At 47.4% G+C, this 20,108-nt stretch overlaps 1 protein-coding gene across 1 annotated transcript; it reads left to right on the top strand.

Annotated features, from left to right (window-relative positions):
* Nucleotides 1-12,550: 12,550 nt before the first annotated feature.
* On the top strand, nucleotides 12,551-14,545 carry GGS22DRAFT_181979 (uncharacterized protein; the record flags this gene model as incomplete). Its single annotated transcript, XM_047963917.1, has 3 exons — nucleotides 12,551-12,665; nucleotides 12,830-12,948; nucleotides 13,031-14,545. 3 exons carry the CDS (start codon nucleotides 12,551-12,553, stop codon nucleotides 14,543-14,545), a joined length of 1,749 nt encoding a protein of 582 aa, XP_047814712.1.
* Between the last annotated feature and the right edge of the window lie 5,563 nt (nucleotides 14,546-20,108).

Genomic DNA, 20,108 nt, shown 5'->3' with positions numbered 1-20,108 from the left:
TTCCCTATCACGAACATTCCAATAGGTACATTAGGGAATACGAGTTATTAGCACTGGGCAGATATCGCCTTAAACACTTTGAGGTTTTGAGACATGACAAAATAAAAAACATAGGCGCAAGGAGGCAAAGTCACATAACCCCCGGAGAGTAGTATGTTTACCACCTAGATGAAGGCTCAGCTGATTCCAAACCTACCTAGTCTCAGACGCCTCAGCCAGAGTTAATCAACAATGGTCGAGATGACGAACTATCTCAGACAATCAAGCAAAAACGAAACGGAACTGTTCTGTAGCTACCAGCTTATCTGGCTACTGAAGCCACAAACCAAGAAACTCCCCCCAAATAGCAGGGCAATCAAGACACGCCCACTCAACCAGACACCCACTATCTCTATTAGTCTGCCCAGGGTGGCAAAATTCCCACGCCACAACCAAAGACGTCAGACCGAGTTCACGAGCGCGATTACAATCTACCTACCTACAACCCCTCCATCCCCTTCTCTCTTGCCCACAAGTCGCCCCTATCCTCCCACGAGAACGCGATCAGACAACACAAACCACATACCCTACGCGCGCGAGCCTCCGCGCAGGAAAATGCAATTAAAAACTCAGATATTACCTACATTGAAAAGAGGGCAGGAGGATTTAAAAAGGGGGGTCCGGAAGGTCAAGACGGCGGCGACCCACACGGCATGAAGGTTAGGCGCGATTGGGTATTGGAACTATTGGAACACACGGACGCCGCGGATAGATAGAGTATAGATTACATAGCACGTTGTATGTACATACTCTATAAGGGCATACCTAGGTACTTTGTAGGGAGAGAGAGAATAGAACGGCAGGCAACCATCACGCGGCGCGGCAGTGACTAATAATCCACATCCCGAACAAGGTCACATGGGGTCTCGCGGACGCGAAGAAGGGGCGCAGGACCCATGGGGTTAAGTAATTAAGTGCGTACGCTGTGGGTGTGGTGGGTAGGTATGGGATGGGTAGTGTGTAGTGTAGTGGATAGTGTAGTGAGCATGGCATGGCGTATAGTGGGTAATGGGTAGTGTATGTAGGCGTATACCCAGGTATGCAGGTATGGGTATAAGTGCTGCAGCTGTCTACTAGGTATAGAAGCAAATATGTATGTAGCTACCTACCTAGTATATAGGTTATGTACGTATGCCGGTATACCCCGGAGACACACAGACGCACACATGAATGCACGGAATGGGGTCAAAGGAAGAAGTGGAGGAGGAGCGGACAGGGATTACTCGACTGCCGACTTACATACAGGTCGCAGGCCTTTTTATTGTTCTTTTAGTGGAGGTATATCTGCTAAGCAGAAACTTCTTTAACAAGTATTATTTCCTGCCCATGGTCGTATGATGATACTTCTACGTTCAAGTTATTGCTTAACACTTACGTCCCACTAAAAGAACAATAAAAAGGCCTGCGACCTGTACCAGCATACCCAGCATATTCAGCCTACCTACATATACAGAGGTCCTTGTCATAAACTGACATCTCCAACTTTTCCCATTTCCAATTTCAAGAATCTCCATGCAACTACAGCACCATGCGTATAAATACAAGACAGAGCAGGCAAGGCAGAGTTCGAAACCGTGGACGCCATGGGTGTAGAAGATGTGAGATGGCACGGCCCGGGGAAGCGAGATTTCGAAATCTATATCCACATTTTCTGGGAACAGCCTTGCAAAGATCGAGTTTATGCGTTTGAATTATTAGCTGCCCGGGTGGATATCTGGGATATTTGGGATTATAGCTTTAATTGCTACACTCAGACAACAGGCGACTTGAGTCTGAGAAGCCTCAAAAAGTGGAATAGGATCCGCCAATGCCTAGAACCTATCTAGGATTCTAGGTATGTTGTAACTTAGGTCCTACTATGCTGTGTAGGATCGTTGTATTCCGACTATGCCTAGTTTATCGTCTAACCAATGACCATAATATCTTCTTTCTTCTTTGGGTCTTTCTATTCTCCGCCTTACCCTCGTCAATCTAATAGTCTGTAAAATAAAATATAGATACTTCATGCATAATAAATGCTTGTAGGGATACTCACCTCTCGGACGCCCTTTCAGTCCGATGGCGGCGTTGATCGCGAACGGCGCCATCGTCATTATCATACGTTCCTCACGGTCCCGGGGCTCGTAGCCTTTTTTATATTTTGTTAAATGATCTCCGAGAATGAGCTCCGAATAGGCAGGTAGAAGCTCACCAACTCCGCCGGTCTTACATATCCGCCTCCTTTCATACGAGATCATGATTGCCCACCTTCTTCTCCCGGACGCGCTATCATAACGACAGCTGCACGTCATGGTTGACCCGCAGCGATTGCCGTAGTGTCTTTTTTTGTTTTCTTTTTTTGCCGTCTTGCCGTCGAACATTTGCCTTTGGGGTATGTATGCATTGTATGTAAATCTCTCTTTAGAAACGTACGGATCTGCCAAACTAGTGAATATTTAATGGTTACCTACCCATCTCCATATCTCCATCGATCGGTGTTAGTTACACCGGAGTTGTGTATGATCCCAAGTCGGTGTTAAAATGGTACCGATCAGCTACAGAGATGCCAGATATACTAGACGTATCAGACATACGATATTGCATCTGAGAAGCGAAACTATCGGATGTCACCGGTGTAGACCCTGTGGCGAGCGTAGGCCTGGGAGGTTAGCTCGGAGCAGCCTAGTTTCCTATTGATTACCTAGATGACCTTGGAGGTATGGATTCTAATAGACGTCTTTGAATGCTCTAGACGGCGGACTGTGGGTAGATATGACGGAAAGTGGAAATGCGTGCTGCACAAACTACGGGTGCAAGCGCTTGCGTATGTCTCATCGCGTCCATGATGCATGCGGTGGCTGATGGAGGGCTGGTGTGGGGGATGGCGCATCCCATGATAGCTAGACCAAGCTCGAGAGGGTGTAAGGGTCCCAGGCTGTGCGCAAGAGGGCAATCTCGCAGATCATAGGATCTCGACGACCTTGACAGTCGATCAGATTGCACCCTTGCAGAACCGAACCCTGCTCGGATGGTCGGGAGACGAGGATTAGTCTCGTTGCACTGCAGCGGAGAGAAAAGGGTGTCTAGGATGTTTAAGCATAAGACAACGGCGTCATGGGATTGAGGTGCGCTTTGGTTGGGGCGTACGAAAGTGGTAATGGCTTGACGATCCCTCGGTGAAATTCTATACGTCTGATAGGTCTAAGATGGGGGCTCTTTATGTTTGAGGTGATGGCGAACTGTTTGGTAGTATCGTGTAGATGAGGTGAGGGGTTCAGACCATATGGCTTGAACTGATATCTTGGAATAACTCTTCTGAATCTCGTTCTAGAAAGTATGGCTCCTAGCTCCTAGTCTATATTCTAAGCGAGATATTGTACATACATACATACCTACTGTACGAAGTACGTCCGCCGTAGGTTGAGTCGACGTCGTCCACGAGAGATGATTGGTTCGGCTGACGAAGCTTAGCTGATTGGGGTTAAGACAACAGCATAGTTGGAGAATTCCAAGGCCATGATCCATCCATGTACATCGAACTAGGTACCTAGAGACGGCAACACAACCTTGAACACGAGGAAAAGTACCTAGTAACTACTACGCAGCAGGTAACCACCTACCCTAGGAGGTACTGGGTACTGGGCCGCTAGGTAGGTATGTGTAGTAGATATAGGTAGGTAGGTAGGTTGGGCTGAAGAATGAGCGGGTACCGTGCGTATTAGGTCTAACCTACTACCTAGTAGGTACCTAGGTACCTAGGTAATCAACGGGACGGCGGGGCGCCATACGCAAACCGATGCATATGTAGGTGGTAGATATCTTGGTATTTGACGAGGTCTTAGGATGGTGTGGGGAGTTCATCAAGTATAGTCGAAGTGGTGATGGCAGTTGATTGGTGATTCGTCTGCAGAATAAACGGTGTGGCCACACCGCAAACGTTTTGGGAACAGTGGCTGACCCTTCTCGTACGTAGAGGGGTTAGGCTCGTTCTCACTTAGGTCATCGAGCAATCTCGGGAATAACCTCGTCTTCGGAGGTCATGAGGGGCGAGGGGTGGATGATAAGCACACTGTCGCTTCTTTTGGACATACTATATTATAATGAAACGAAAAGACGAGAAAACGAAAGAAGACTGACGATATTCGACGTCTATACAGATACTTGGGTATGCTCATATGACTTTGTCTCACCTGGGAAACTGTACATCTAGCGCTTAGTCTCCTCACACTTGTGAATGGACCTCTTGAGCCTAAGATGTCACAAGAATCTAAGCCAATTATCGTACCAATTGACCGAGTAGTGTGACGAGCGACACCCACATTGGTAATTAACAAATACTGTACTTAGCAGGTAACCTCGAAGTGTGTCAATAGGTCTGTCTGTATGTCGTTTTTTTGTTTAGGGAGTCAATGAGGGGGGTTTAAAGGGTATGTTCAAGGGGTTGAAGGGGTTGAAGTTAGACGCTTTTGGACAATGTGGTCTGGTAGTATATTCCAGGTTGCCACAAGACTCTGCTAATAATGACCGTATATTCGCAGAGTTGCTGTTAGCCATGCGCGAAACCCCCCCGTGATGGTCCATTTTATAGGTAGTAACATATAATAGTAGCAATGGAGAGGTGATAGGGTAGACCTAGTTTGGTAAAGATGCGCCGCATGAGGCTCAAGATTTGCAAAAAGACGACAGTAGACAGGGAGACAAGGGGTAAATCCAAGCAGCTTCGGGGATAGCTCGCGCTTCCAAGATGGCCTTGAATTTGACCAACAATACGGAAGAAGTTATTTCCATCTCTTGCATTGGCTCTCGTTCACCTCAGCTGGGCTTGCAGCTTCGTTTCAGGATTTCTCAGCTCTTAACGTCCATCATACCCAAAAGCAAGGCCAGGGTAGTATTCGATGGGAATAGGAGGGATATGACGAAGCCAAGATGTAATAGGTGAGTCGTGGAAAGCGCATTAAATGTGGTAGCTAGGTTGTTGGAAAAAATTACCTAAGGCGAATGTTAGGAAATGAATGTCTCGGTCTGTGAACGTATAATGATTTCGAATCATCGGTGAGTTGTCGTGATCGCATCGAATCTCTAGGTAGTCTAGTTTAGTCTAGTCTGCCTGTCTGTAAGTACATACCATACCTACCTACCTACCTACCTATCTACATACATACCTAGTAGGTAGCTAGGTACTAGGTAGTTAAACTAATCCTGGTTCGACATCTCTCTTTTCTATCGGCAGTTGAGCAATGGGTCAGAGATCAATCTTCTCCCAGGAAAGTAACAAGCCAGGGTTAGAGCCGGATAGACGCGCATCTGGCTTCGAACTGGGCGAGGACAGGGTGAGAAGCGGGATGAGCCATAAGGAGTCAGGACAAGGCGATAAGGTTGCATCTGCCACCATGCTGACCTCTGTCTGCTCTATCTAGCAGTCTAGTCACTCTAGTGAATGATAACCCTGCCTCCGATCATTTCCTGGTGATGGAGCCTTTTGTCGATTTTTCGATGGGGGTAGATCCTAGTCGTCGTCCGAACCGTATGCGTCTGTGTGTACTAGGTAATAGATAGATGCCTGTCCGTGGTTGTCCGCATGTATGTAAGAAGGTCCAGTAGTAGACAGATTACTATGTAGGTGGTACCAGCTGGGGTAACGAACTACATAGCATTTGGGTGTGTGGGAGTATGAATATGGTGTATTGGTGTCAAGGTGGTCAAGGTGGAGGAAATTAGAAGTAAAGCGTTGAAAAGGTGGTGGATTATATTTTGGGAAGACGCGACTGGCGCCAATCAAATTCAATGCCGGTAGCTGTTACGGGGCACTTGACGGAAAGCAAGATTTCCCGGACTGTGGGTCCAATTGCTCTCACACAGACTCGTAGTTCAAGTTGGTGTTGCCATTTTTGCATTTCTATTTAGTACCCGGTAAGTACCCATGTATATTGACTAGGGGCAGAGACCGGGGCAAGATCCACAATCCTGAGCCACCGCCGCCACAAAAGGGCCCGAGCGCCATCATCCCACCTGACATGGGATCCATGATGCTGCTCAAATTCCCAATGGCTCGCAATGTTCACTTTAAGTGTTTCTAATTCTGGCATGTAACTTTGTACCTTACTATCACATCAATAACGCCGATGATCTCAACCAGACCAACCACGAATGGTTACCTGCTGGGCTATCACGAGGCAACGATGAAATTTGGATCTATACGTTATTTATCCCTACCTAATAGGAAGCTGTTAGTGTTAGTGGTAGTGGTCTGGTAGTGGTCTGGTAGCAGCGGCGGCGGACTAGACGTTCGCTATCTCGTCGGATATTCCGGTTTGTAGATCAGCCTCTACCAGATCGATGCTAATGGAGCTTCTTCATATATCGTCGTATCATATCGCATCGCTAGTGCGGGTAGAAAGCGACCTCGTGGCAGTACATCCGATGCAGCCAAGTTATGTACGAACGACGAGTTAGAGAGCTGAAACGTTTCCCCAGCTATTCGAAATCTTTACGTCTTTTAGGCCTCTGGATTATCTGGGTCGTGTCATTAAACCGATACTATTGATGGCTGGTTTCATTTTCAACGAGGACCATTCATTCCGGTCTGGTCTCTTACCACTTGACCGAATTCTTCGACGTGCGTCGGGTACTTGCTTATCCCTTAAAAAGTTCAGAGATACATATGAAGGGCTCCATCGGGGTCTCCTCTTCGGTTATCGGCTGGATATCCATCACCCAGCCCCTCCAACCTCGAAGCGCGATGGGGCGTAGGTGGAGGCGCAAAACGCGTTATTCGATGCTGTGTGTGTGTGGATGCCTGCGTACGTATATGTAATGTACGTGCGTCCTGTCCCGGTCTCACACCTGCGCGAAGAATGGCTGAAGAAAAAAAAGGAAAATGACAAAATTATGGGAATTATAGCTGTAACTACATAGTAGCTGCAACTAGCTGTCTAGTCGCCACTGCTCGTGAATATCGCCCGTCCGACGCAAGGAGCGGTTGAAGATAAGAGATCATCGCGAACATCATGACATTCGAGACATGCTAGAGTAGGTGAGCATCGTTCATGTCAGAACCCGTGCAGGCCGTGCTATACATGCCGCCATAAATGTCGAATCAGAGACACAGACGGCTTGTGCGGCACGTACCCTTATTCTGTGCCACCGAGAGAGGCTCAACAGGAGGGTACGTCATGGCCGCTTCGTTTAGCATAGCAGGCAAAACAGACGTAGCAAGCACAGCAAGTTGCCTGTAACAATGTCGGTCAACATTGTTTACTACTAGTCTACTAGTGCTCACTTGAACCGTGGCCATATGACACCTCGTAAACATAAATAGTCAATTTAGAGCAGCCCCCAAGAATAAGCTTCTGGCAACAGACGAAACGAAGGCCAAACCGCATACCTAAATCTCGGATCCGACTCCTTGGGTCGTTTAGGGACCCGTCTTCCTCGCCTACAAAGTCGACGTGCATCCTAGGGATCGCACTAATTTCCCATCTGTTAGGTATCGCGATCCTATTAAAATCCATCGACCAGCCTACCGGTTTTCATTTCTCTGGCCGCGAATAAGCGTACTTAGCAACTTAACAACTTATGAAAAACGATAGGTCCGTGAGTTTACGAAGACAGCACCTAGACATAAGCCGGATTATAAGCTACGCTGTGGTGGAGAATAGCTTGGCCCTTGGTTGCTAAGACGAAAATAAGAATGGTTGCCATAATAGATATATGACATATCATCTAACTCTAGTGTCCGTTAAGGTAAGTGGCTGATCATTGATCACGGACGCTTCGGGACGCGCACGAGAGGGCAACACCCGTCTTACGAAGTACCATTTTTGATTTCATTTACAGGTTACACCTTGTATTCCCCTTAGCCTCAATCACTCGGCACAGCATCGTCAACCAACACATTTAACGCATTCGACGCACTCGACGCACTCGACGCACTCGACACACCCGACGTTGCGATACCCACCTCACAAACTATACGAGATCAGGCAACGTAGAGGGCGAAAACTTCAATATAATCGAAGAACCGGGTGAGCAATCACATCTATTAGCGGACTTCCCGGTCAAAAGGGAGCATCTACCATGCTGCCATGATATATTATGCCCGAGTTAATGCATCTGACACTAGAAGAGGTTTAGGGACGAGAGACGGCCTGTCGCGTCATCTTTTAGATCAATCCTCAACTCGTCAACTCCTCGATTCCTAGACTCCTCACTTCTCGCTTCTCGCTCCTCGAGCTGTAGAAGAGTCGATCTATCTTTCTTGGCGATCCGACTTATCCAAAGGCTAACTAGATTGAATCGTCCGTGCTCCCGTTTATACACACCGATCCGATACCCAAGGACTAAAAATCTATGGGTGAACGGTGACCTGATCCAAATCCGGACAAGGTGTACATTTTAGATACAAGAGAGGAATCAACCCCGCGGCCTATTATTTGCTGGCTTATTTTTGCTGGCCTCGAACGTGCTGAACGTGGTAATCTTAAGCCTAAACCACAGACCCTCCGGACCCTCTCATTGATTGGGTGCCACGAATTGGGTTTCAAGGCAAAGAGGATCCATCGTCAGCTTTTTCGGGTTTCTCACCTTACCCATCATCTACTGCCCGCAAGTGGACGGCTTAAGCACTCCGACTATCGGTTTGGTTATACACCTAGGCACGTTCGTACATACAGCATACATATACAGATACAGCATAAAGCATATTACGGCATACAGAATACCTACCTACCTACCTACCTACTTAGGTACAGATTACGTATTTCCTAATAGCTCACCACTAAGCCGGAAAGCCGCTTTCTAAGACGGCGTCCCCGCCTTCGAGATTCCATAGATACCAGAGATACCAAGGTCCAAAGGTACCAAACAATTGTGTGAGATTTTACGGCCCAAAGGCACGATCATAACCCACTCCGGCTCTGGTTGGATGGACGGTGAAGGCAACTCCTCCCCTAACTGCATACATACACACATTCGCACATCAGTATCGTGAGACGCGGTGACGATCCAACTTACCGTTCCATCATCTGTGGATCAGCTCATGTCGCAATCCCTCCAGTGTCCACCTACATACAATAGAAAAAGTCACGAGACTGGTAGAAATCGGATGAACGATTTAGTAGTTCTCTATCCCTCGCTTGCTCATCTCACGCACTCCTCTATTTCCCTTCTCTCGTACCCTGACGGCGCTTCACGTTCCTTGCACCAGAGGACTCCGAAGTTCTTAACTTAAACGTCGAGGATTCCGATGAGACCCCCACACAGGACGTCGCCCGCCCCCTGCAGGTCTAGCCCCAAACCAATCAAGCCCTGGACCGTCTGACATACAAGGCCTCCCTGGAGCCGTTCCTCCGTCCCTACCTACACACAGTACAGTATTATTGCACATTACACAAGATCTGAGAAACGAGGGCAAAGTACCTACATACCTACATATTTCCAAATCTCCAAGTCCAAGGGTCAGCCTAGAGCTTCCTTACAAGGTAGTGGTTGTAGTCGACTACTTACCTACCGCCTTAACACCTTGACGCCTACCGACGACGTTAAGGGAACCTAGGACCTAGGTGCCTTGCAGCAGCCTGCATGACTCTTATCTTCGACGGTACCTAGGTTGGACGTTACCTGGCAGGCCAAGGTACATATTTGGCAGCTACCAAGCTTCTTTACTAATTGCTACATCGCTACCCTGACTGCCTAAGCCCGTCCTCTCGGTTCCGTGACAACCCGTTCATATCGACAGGGCGCGCGCAACGGCGAGAACTATCGAGGGAACACATGAGGGGCCTTGTCACGACTCTACCTACAGTCTACCTGTTCTTCCTCTACTAGGTACTGTGTCCTCGTGGCTGACAAGAGTCATTCACTATATAATAAGACATAAGACATATCAGACAGACGCATCTGCGGGTTCCTGGGACACCTTGCCTGATCCGGTTTTTCCTGAGCGTCCCGAGTGTTCAGTTGTTTTAGTTGTTTAGTTACATTCTACATTCTACATTCCACATTCCGCAATCCACAAGAGTGCTGGAACCCCGGACGATCAGCTTACAAGGTAGACGGCACCTCATTGGCATCGCTTGAACCTCATTAGACATTGTCGACAACTTTCCGATCTATACCCACTTGGCACTTGGACAACGTCAGAATAAGGATAACGGAACCATACAATCCTTAATCCCTAATTCCTAATCCCTTCAGCAAGCTGGGCGTGACATTGATTTGACCATTGATTCCACGATTAAATGCCCGAGTCACAAACATCGTTACAATTCCTCTTCGTCACAAATTCTCCGAATTATCGAATTACTCTTGTGACCGATCAAAACTCCTGATTCTTTGGAGAATATCAGGAATACCAGGAATATCAAGAAAAGGAAACGAAACAAAATAATAGTACGATTCAACTAATTGTCGAGGTTGAGTGCATTATAGCTCGTTATTATACCTTTGGCGATTTATGCCCCATTCGTTACGGTACAAACCGATCTCAGCTGTCGATATAAGTACTATCCTTACTCCCGTCTATCTCCTTGAACTTTGAAGAATACCGGTATCGTCTCGTCCGTCGTCTTACGCTGTACATCTTACCTACCCCTAGTAGTACAGTTACTTCAGTACATCCTCACCTGGGCAAGCTTACAAGCACAAGCTTATCCCCACAATTATATTCATAATCATAAAAAAGCGAGGACCCCTCGAAACCTCTAAACTCGACCCCTCTTATCCATCCAGTCCCAGTCCATCCAGGTCTTTTTACCATTGCGTTACCTTCTGGGCTGTGTCCTGAGTCTTGACCTGGGTTTGACCCGCGCTGCGAACTTCGATCGGTCTGTCATTCCAATCAGAACCTTGTAAGTGATTGCGACCCCCTCTGCATTTTATTCTTCTATCATCCCCAGGTCTCCCCCCAAGTCCCGAGGTCTCGAGGTGGTGGTTATCCTTGAGACCCAATCTTTCATCAACTATTTCTGTACCCATCTTTTCAGGTTACCTTTTTTACCTTTTTGGTTAATGATAATAAAAGCTACCGACCTTGAAGCTTGTAGGTAACTTGCCTAAGTTGTTACTGTTACTGCACTACACCTACCAGCTACACCTACAAGCCCTTAGCTAGGGTAAACTGCGGGCGTAACCCATTCCCATTCCCACCATAAGCTTGTACTACTACAGCCTATTACATCCATTGATGTATTGTACCTAGTAGGTACCACTGCCACTGCTACCACTACCACTACACTACCACTACACTACTACCGCCTAGCATCGCCTACCAGCACTACCGCTATCACTACCGTAGGTCGGTTCCAGCGTATGGATCCATTTATCGATACCCCCAAACTCAAAACCCCAAACAACCCACCCCAGTCCCCAATCTGAAATCCCAAATTCGGATATCCCCTCTCGCCGCGTTCAAAATGTTCTGCATCTATTTGATTTGACCGAATCTCTGCCGCCGCTAACCCTCGTTTTCCCCCTCTCTTCCCGCTCAGCTCCATTTCGAATCTGCATTTGTTCATTTTGTTCCATCCATTTGTTCCATCCGAGTCTCGTCTTACTCGCCTTAAGATTCCAACAACACAACTCACGAATCCTCATCCTCCAGTCATCTTCAGACACACTACCCATATACGCAACACATATAACCGGTGCGTCGGAATTCTCAAATCATCGTCGTCCAAGTTCGACATCACCCCCGTCCTACCTATATTAAAACCATCTTATATCTTGTTCCTGTTCCTGCTGTTCCTGTACCTTGCACCATCGAGTGGTACCTAGCATAGCTAGCGTATCTAGCAGCGAGTTGCATACATTACAGCGGACATACGTGTAGTAGGGCAGGGTTAGACAAGACTTTTTTTTTCTTTTTTTTTTTTTTTTCTTTTGTACCTATCTTTTTATTCCTTAACCCGTTCACATCACCCTATCCTATCCTTTTTCTCTTATCCGATAGGTTCCTCTCAACCAACCATTTTTCTTAACTCGAAAGTTTTAAGTTGCAAGAAACAAAAACTACAAAATACAAAATACACAATACAAAAATAACCAAACCTATAAAAGCTACGTGCTCCTAATAACATAATCGCTATTAGGTATCTTTGCGTACAATCGCCTTGTCTTGGCATTGGTATTGGATTTTGGTCTATTAGCCTCGAATTCGACCCGACCCTTGCTTCGAGGAACAACGGAAGAGTGGTAAAGTGGCAGAGAGTGGCAGAGTATTCTTGGTACCACGAGTACCACGACCTAATCGACCTTAAACGGTTAAACGATAAGGGGGCGTCAATGCTCGCTGCGACCAGGTTGACCAGGTTGTCGTCGGCGCGCCCCTCCTAAATCCTCCCACGTCTCGCTACCACCTTCGCCGATTATTGCTATTATTGCAATTATTGCTAGCTAGCACTGTTACTGCTAGTGTGCTATTACCACTATTACCTATTACCTATTACTGCAACCTCTTTCCTCCCTCTCCTCCTTCTCCTCGTCGTCACATTTAAAATCCCATCCCCGATCGCCGCCACCATTGCTACCACATAAAATGTCCGAGTATCGTCATATTCGATCCGGTAGCTTAAACATTCCCTCCCAGACAAATACCATGAGTCCGATAGTTCCGTCGCACGGTCGCTTCGACGGTCCCCGAAGCCCGCCGAGTAAGTAATATATCTCCAAGCATATCTATAAGTAAAAGCACAAGATCGCATAACATCTTCAATTACTTTCCAATTATCTTCCAATTACCTTCCGATCACCTCCCAATCACTCCCTAATCACCCTCCAATCACTTTCCAGTCTCTAACCTCAATTCCTAATCTAGATACATCGCACGTACCATGTAAATTCTTCCGACAGGGCGCTTGCCAGGCTGGTTCTGCTTGTCCCTTCAGTCACGACCTCGGTACGGCATCGGAAACGGTGTGCAAGTACTTTGCCAAGGTAAGAGATCAAGATCTGATGTTATGATACGGTACGCCGTAGTACGAGAATCGCGACTAAAGATCTGGTGAAACGAAAACAGGGCAATTGCAAATTCGGTCCTAAATGCGCCAATGTCCATGTTCTAGCTGACGGTAGACGAATCAACTATGGCAAGAATGGTATCACCATCGGCCAGCCCATTCACCTCGGCAATCGAGTCAATCCCACCGCCTACAACAATTCGAATAGCGCCCTAACCAATTCCTTCATGCGTGCCGACGCCAATCCCTCTTACAGCGGAACGTATAACGGTTACCCGATGTCCCCGAGCGACACCTACCAATCCATTGATCGTCGACCGAGCTTAGAGAACGTTCCTACCATCGATACCACATATTCCCACACGAGTTCCCAATACGGTTCGCCAAGAGAGGAAGATCCGTCGCGTCTAGGCTTAGGTCTCTCGCCCGTAGCAGCGGCGAAGGGTCTATCGGTCCTCGACGCACCTCTTCCCGCTTCTTTCGATTCCAACGGAATTTCCAATGCCGCTCGATATCCCGGAGGACCGTGGCCCTCGTCTGTTCCCTCGCAATTCGGACTCGAATCGCCTTCGCCGTCGTTGAACGCGGCTAAAGACGCGAGAACATCAGAAACGCTGAAGCTTCTTCACCACTCCGCATTCGGTAGCAACGAACATCTATCTTCGGTGGCCCCCGGTTCTTCGCCTACCACCCAACCCTCGGACGAATATTACGGTAGACGCCAGATGCATTCGAGCCGCTATGCCAAGCCTAAGATGCTTAGCAGCAGCGCGCCTCGAGCCATAACTGGCGCCATCGTCGATCGAGACTGGGAATCGGACTTCTCCTTTTTAGAGGAGGATTACTTGCCGGACAATCTAAAAGACCTGCTGACTCCGGCTGAGAAAGCCCGGCGCGGATCACGAGCGGCCGACGAAGAATCGAACGGTCATAGGGGAAACGGGAACTCGCCTAGCATCGTCGGAATGAGTGGCACGGGTACGCCTAATGGGGAAGTGAACTCCAAATTCGGTAGTCCCATGGCTTCGAGCCCAAGCCGATGGGGCCCGCTCTTCCAGCGGCAGCACGAGGAACACGAGGCGAAGAAGCACGCCGCTGCAGCTAGCGCAGGTGTATTCGGACACGTTGGAAGCCCTCTTCGCCAATCCAGCCTCAGCGCTAGTGTCGTGCGACCACATAACGCGAGCCGATCCAGTAGCATCGAAGGCCTCAGCGCCTTGACCCAGCAGCTGCAACGCACCCGCGTGGACAGCAACGGGGGCGAATCACCTCACCTCCATCCCAATTCTCACACTTCGCGACCGTCCAACGGACGAGCCGAGCGCCACGTCAGCAGTGGTTCTATTAGCTCCAGCGCTCGATATACCACCCCGATAGGAGAGGAAGACGGCGAATTCGTTTTTAGCATGGACGAGGACGGCGAACGAGATAGCACCATAAGAGCGCGGAAGCGGATGTCTGGCGTCGGCAGCGCCATGAGCGTCTGGGGTTCGAGCTATGCCGGCGTCGTCGCAGGACCCGGAAAGAAGGACGACGGCGCCGCTAGAGTCGTTGAGGGAGTTGGTGGTCGGTGAATAATTTAATCGACTCGTCGGAAACGACCAAGGATACTAATGGAAATATTGTCGTGCTGGAAGATAATATCATTGCTGGAGGAAGATACCCGAATCCACGCGAAAGCAGAACCCAATCCCGAATCCCACCGAATCCTAACATTAACCTCCACAGCAATACGCGCGCTCGAGATGATATAGACGTCTCGAGACGCCGCTGTCTAATGTCACGACGTCACGAAATCACGAACCGCCGAGAAAGCCGGCTGTCAGGCACGAAGTATTACACACCGAGAGCGCTACACGAAGTCCTACCTTTACACGGGGGGAGGTGGCATTGAAATACGAAAGTGAAGATCGTTGCATCGTTGCATATTTGTAGGCACTCACTGGCATTAGAAGGGGGGCGGACTCCTTGCTGCTTCGTTGGTTAAATACATTTTCACACACGGCATCTAGGTTGGCAAAACAAAGTGACAACCCGGCGAGGCGGCTGGGATTCTTTTTTTTATAACAAGATGCTATCTTTTTACAGGAGATGCGGTTCACGGGGGTCGGAGTTGGTTGGGTAAAATCATCATCGTCATCTTCTTCATCGCAACATGTAATTTCTTTTTAATTTCTTGTTCATAACACTTGAACCAACTCCCGCTCTCGACACGGTCATTTGTCGAGAACGGGAGTTGGGGCTATTACTTAACTTTCTTGGAGATATCCTGGGGTTTTTCGGCATTCACCTTTTTCTATCTTGTTCTACACCTATTTCTACATCTTACTCATCTGATATCTGTTCGAACTCATCTACTCACATTTGACATCTGACATCTACATGTAATCGGGATTTTATAGTTACACTTTTTACGGAATAACGGGACTGGATAAGGAGGTGAACATATAGGCGGTCATATACACGATAAAAAGAAAGAAAATTTTCAATTTTGGACTAGAACGGAATAACACTGCTCTATCTATTTATCTATACATCTACAACAAATCTATTCAAACAACGCATTCTTTGAGATATACCTATGAGGTAGCTGACTAGGGCTAGGGTGAGGACTGAGATGGATGTGGTATACAATAGTGGTATACGAGGACACATGTAAATTCAATCACGTTTACTAAATACCTAGGTGACTACCAAATTGAATGATTCGGATCTGTTCGGGATACGCATATTGGGCATCGTGGTTGAAACACTCTGGGGCTTTCTCCGCCTGCCATGCTATGGCTGTATCATGTCTCATTAACTAGAGATGTTCTCGAAATGCCAAGCACCTGGCATCACAAGTGGCTTATCGAATAGACGCCTAAGGCACCAGGCAGGAAGGTGATCGACTTCTTAGAATGACTCAAGACCGGCACAATTGCACATTACTAAACGAGGCCGAGTCATTGGACAAGCGGTCGAAGGAACATATGCCCAAGGCGTCTTCTCGGTCTTCTCCTCGGTGCGTTTAGGTAAGGTGACTCGACCAGCTATATCCTATTGGGAGCTGAAATTTCAAATCACATACGGGCGTATAGTCGGGCGTAGAAGGAAAACCGGAAGAGGTGCCGGTATATGTGAGTCAACAACGGCTTCTGCAGCAGACAGTGTTTGCGGCTCAGGTCCTACCGTAGGTCTGTCCAGGTCAGGCTTCGATTCCGATTCGCCAACTTACCCATCACCGGGACGGTATATAGTTCGGCTCGGTGAATCTGGAGGAAAGGGTTTGGTGGGGAGGGGAAGAATGGGCGCCAGGCATCCATCTCCCCTATAGCACCCTATCCACTAGGTGCCTATGGACTGAGACACTTGGCCAACTATTTCAGTGCTGACCTACATATCTGAGCATCGGTGGCGTATAGATATCGATGACTCTAACTAGGTACTTATTGTTTGTAAGTCAATCTTGTATCACACCAACAGGCAACCTCGATGCACGCGGATCTGCCCGCGCGTTGTTGGGAGGTGGTTCGCGTAGTGCTTACGCAAAGCAGGTACGCGGCTCCGTGGTCATTACTTCGGCATATCTTGCAGGGCTGTCTTGGCTGGATTGTATAGGTCTCTTTGGCCGGTGACCAAGTGCATAGCCCTAGCTAGATCTATGAGGGTTGAGAATATTGGCCTCTGAAGTTGAGGGGTGGTTAGGACTGGAGGTGGACTCCTTACCAGGAAGATTATCTTGGCATCGTCAGGAGACCGGAGAAGTACCTCATCGAGATATACAAACTCGGATTCAAGGGTTGACAATGCTTGATTTTTTCAACAATTATTTCTTTATCATACCAAGTTATCAGAAGTTCATGATACGTTACTACGGACGCCCTTTTTGCCGAGTTGAGATCCCACGCAGATATCAGGAACGGCAACCCTGTTAATACACTTCACATTAACCTAACCCAACCAACATCATTCTTAAATACAACGTACCTAATTAAATACGCCCTAGACGCCACCTCACTCTGAGGCCTCTGCGGCGCATAAACTGCCTCTTCAAAAACTTCGCGAATTCTCAGCACTGTGTACAAATTCGAGAAATTCAACCCTCAACCCCTGAACGATGAGAGGCAAACCCACCACCCACCACAATCATATCGCCCTTTGCGCTAAGAGCCTTATTTCAAAACATGTGATGATGGTATATCACCTCGATACATGCGAGATACTTCGACTATTTCTAAAGGTACTTACCTAAGGGTAGGTCAGACATCCTCCGAAAATCCATCTAAGGCGGTTTCGCGGTGGGTTTTGGAGGCCTTTGTACACGGCTCGCACATCCGCGTCCCCGCCTCGGTCGACATAATAGAATATGTCTGGGATTTTCAGGTTAGGAGGTTGATATGAGGTCCATAGCCTGGCCCTCCAAGCGATTCCGTGAGGCACTTTCGAGACGACGTCGTGGTCGGCTGTTTTGTTAGTGTGGTGACTGGGTAGGTAGGTAGGAATAAGATCCTCGGGTCTGTAGAACTAGAATCAGGGCGCTCGTTGGGCGATTTTACGGTTTGTAGTATGCTTACAGCTGTTCAGAGGACTTGTGCATGATTCCTGTTTCTCACGAGCCGTCTCATGGAATCAATGTAATGTAACTACTTGACTACAACCGTTATCATCATTCTGTGACGAAAACAATCCAATATTGCGGCTGTACGAGGTTACGATATATCGGGCATTTCTAATCCCTTATTGAGCGACGGCCGATGCAATGCTCGGCATCAGGGGTATGGTGCATCACCGTATTGTCCCTCTTCGCCCGAACTCATTCTCGTTGTAGGTAATTGACAAAGTAGATTTAATATAGGTATCTATACAGGACCGTATTCAAAGACTTAGGAATGATATGCAATCAAGCTCACCTATTTTTAAATGTCATAATCCTTGCCTGCATCTATGAGAAGGAAGTTACGGTAAGCCGGACTACGGTGGAGCACCCGGCCCGAACCCGGCTACGGCGTTATCAGGCGTTGAGTCAATTACCGGTCTACTTTCGGGGTAATCCTTGATATTAGACGGGGATGTACTTAGAATTACAGATTGGATAGAGTTTCTATTCAATCCAAGACGAAACGACTTAAAAATGTGAACATTACCTATATCTCCCTACAATGAACCCCTTAAATATCAATAAGTTGACATTGGTAGCTTCATTGAATCAAACTGTAGATATCGTTACCAGTACATTTTACATAATAATAACTCCGAAATATTCGTGCCGCTTTACAGCTCAAAAGGAATTGGATTGAATCTACGGTTGCATCTACTGCTGTGTATCCCGACGACCTGGGATAGAGTGTGGTAGTCCACTCGGTTCGGCTCGTTCAACATGCGTCGAAGGATCTACTAGTTTGATAACGAAGCACCACTGGCATTGGCCAAGTTCTATAGCTGCAGTGGTTAGGTCAGGGTGGCGTGCCATGATGCATGCTTGGAAAAGTAAGTAGCAGCTCGTACGGCCAATCAGAGATATATTGCCATGATAGCTAGTAGAACTATTGGAATCTACAAGCTGACGGCGGAAACATGCAGATGATATAGATGATAGAAGAGGGGGTGAAACGCCACCAATACTCTACGCTGTCGAATTCGACAGAACTGAAGGCATTAAATGGTTACATAAATCTTAAGTTCAATTACAATTATCCCCTAAATTAGTAGTTGTATACCATCATCCCATTTTCTCAGGTCCTAGTCCAAATGATACAATGAATATTACCCAAGCAGCTACCAAAATATTGCAGAAGCTGTCCAACTCCGTTTAATGCCCATTACCGCCTTTGGATCGCTCTATGAGGTATATACACACACTCCCTTAGGGAGTATCCTCCACTCTCCTGAATGTCATTAGTTCATGGAAATATCATATGACCCTTAGGTTTATGGGAGGGATACACCATCATAAAAGCTATCTCGAACGAGATTTGTACGTGTGGAGGGGACAGAGACGCGATGAGAGGCTGTCTTAATCGTTGGCGATATCCGTTGGTTCCGATCTGCTAAGAAGTAGTCCATCTCCCACTTTGGGTGCAATATATGGTAGCTTTGCTCGTTGCTGTTACCCAGGACCACGTCTTGGAAAAGGGGGTATTTTTTGTGAAGGGCAGCCCTGCGAAATTTCTCGGCTTGATCGCCTTCGGCCGTACGATATCTTCGCACATCTTCTCACTTTCCATCTACCAGGAATAGCTTTGCTTGCGTAGAATGTTGGGTGCAGATTCAGCTGCGGGTGTCTCTAGTAGACGGGCTAAAGAAGCAGAAAACATCGATTCTTCATTGCTCAAGATAAATGTAGGCCAAGATAGTCTGACGGTCCGTCATTAACTCATTGGCATATCTCTACTGGCCGGTCCAGGCATGTACCAGGTACATTCCATTCTATATAGCGATTGTCTGAAATCATCGCCTCTAGCGATATCGTCCCTGTTCGATCCTACTTGGTAACTTAATGGTAAAGCAGTCTGGTTGCGCCTGTATAAGATCGGGAGGTGCCTTAAGATAGTAGTCTCTACTATGACGGCACTATCGGTTTCGGCTAGCGACGCGAGAGATTCAGGTCCCTGACCGAACCAATGCGTAAATACCTTGATATATACGGACTACCTAGAGTGTGAATCATAGTGTGATTACCACTATAAATAGGTAGTAGTTAAGTATCACATCGCCATCGTTGTCAGACTCGCGCTAGAATTCCGACAGCCATTTGGAGTCTTTGTCTGAGACGATCCATGACCATAGTTGAAGGACGACCGGTAACTGCTCATGTTATTTGGGATTGCGGGTTCTTCGGTGTTAGGGATTCACCTAAATTAGGTATCTTAAGGTAGCTATTGTAATGTTGGAAGGGGGTTGTGATAATTGAAGTAACATGACTTTGTGAAAAATAAAAAAGCTTTGAGAAATCTCTTATAGGATTATAGTAAATAGCATATTACTGAAAAGTGAATGAGTCCACGTTGTTACAGGAATACTAGAATGATTTGATTTTTCCAAAGTTGTTGAAGGAGACAGAATTGAAGTAAATGTTGGCCTGTAATTAGTGCCTAGTGGTTTTAGGCATTTCGCGCACCGTAGTTTCTGTGTAGCATGGCGGGGTGCTGTAACTGT

This window comes from Annulohypoxylon maeteangense, assembly GCF_022496945.1.
Source record: "Annulohypoxylon maeteangense strain CBS 123835 unplaced genomic scaffold GGS22scaffold_22, whole genome shotgun sequence".
Taxonomy (NCBI): Eukaryota; Fungi; Ascomycota; class Sordariomycetes; order Xylariales; family Hypoxylaceae; genus Annulohypoxylon; species Annulohypoxylon maeteangense.
This window is presented reverse-complemented; position numbering and strand designations above follow the sequence as displayed.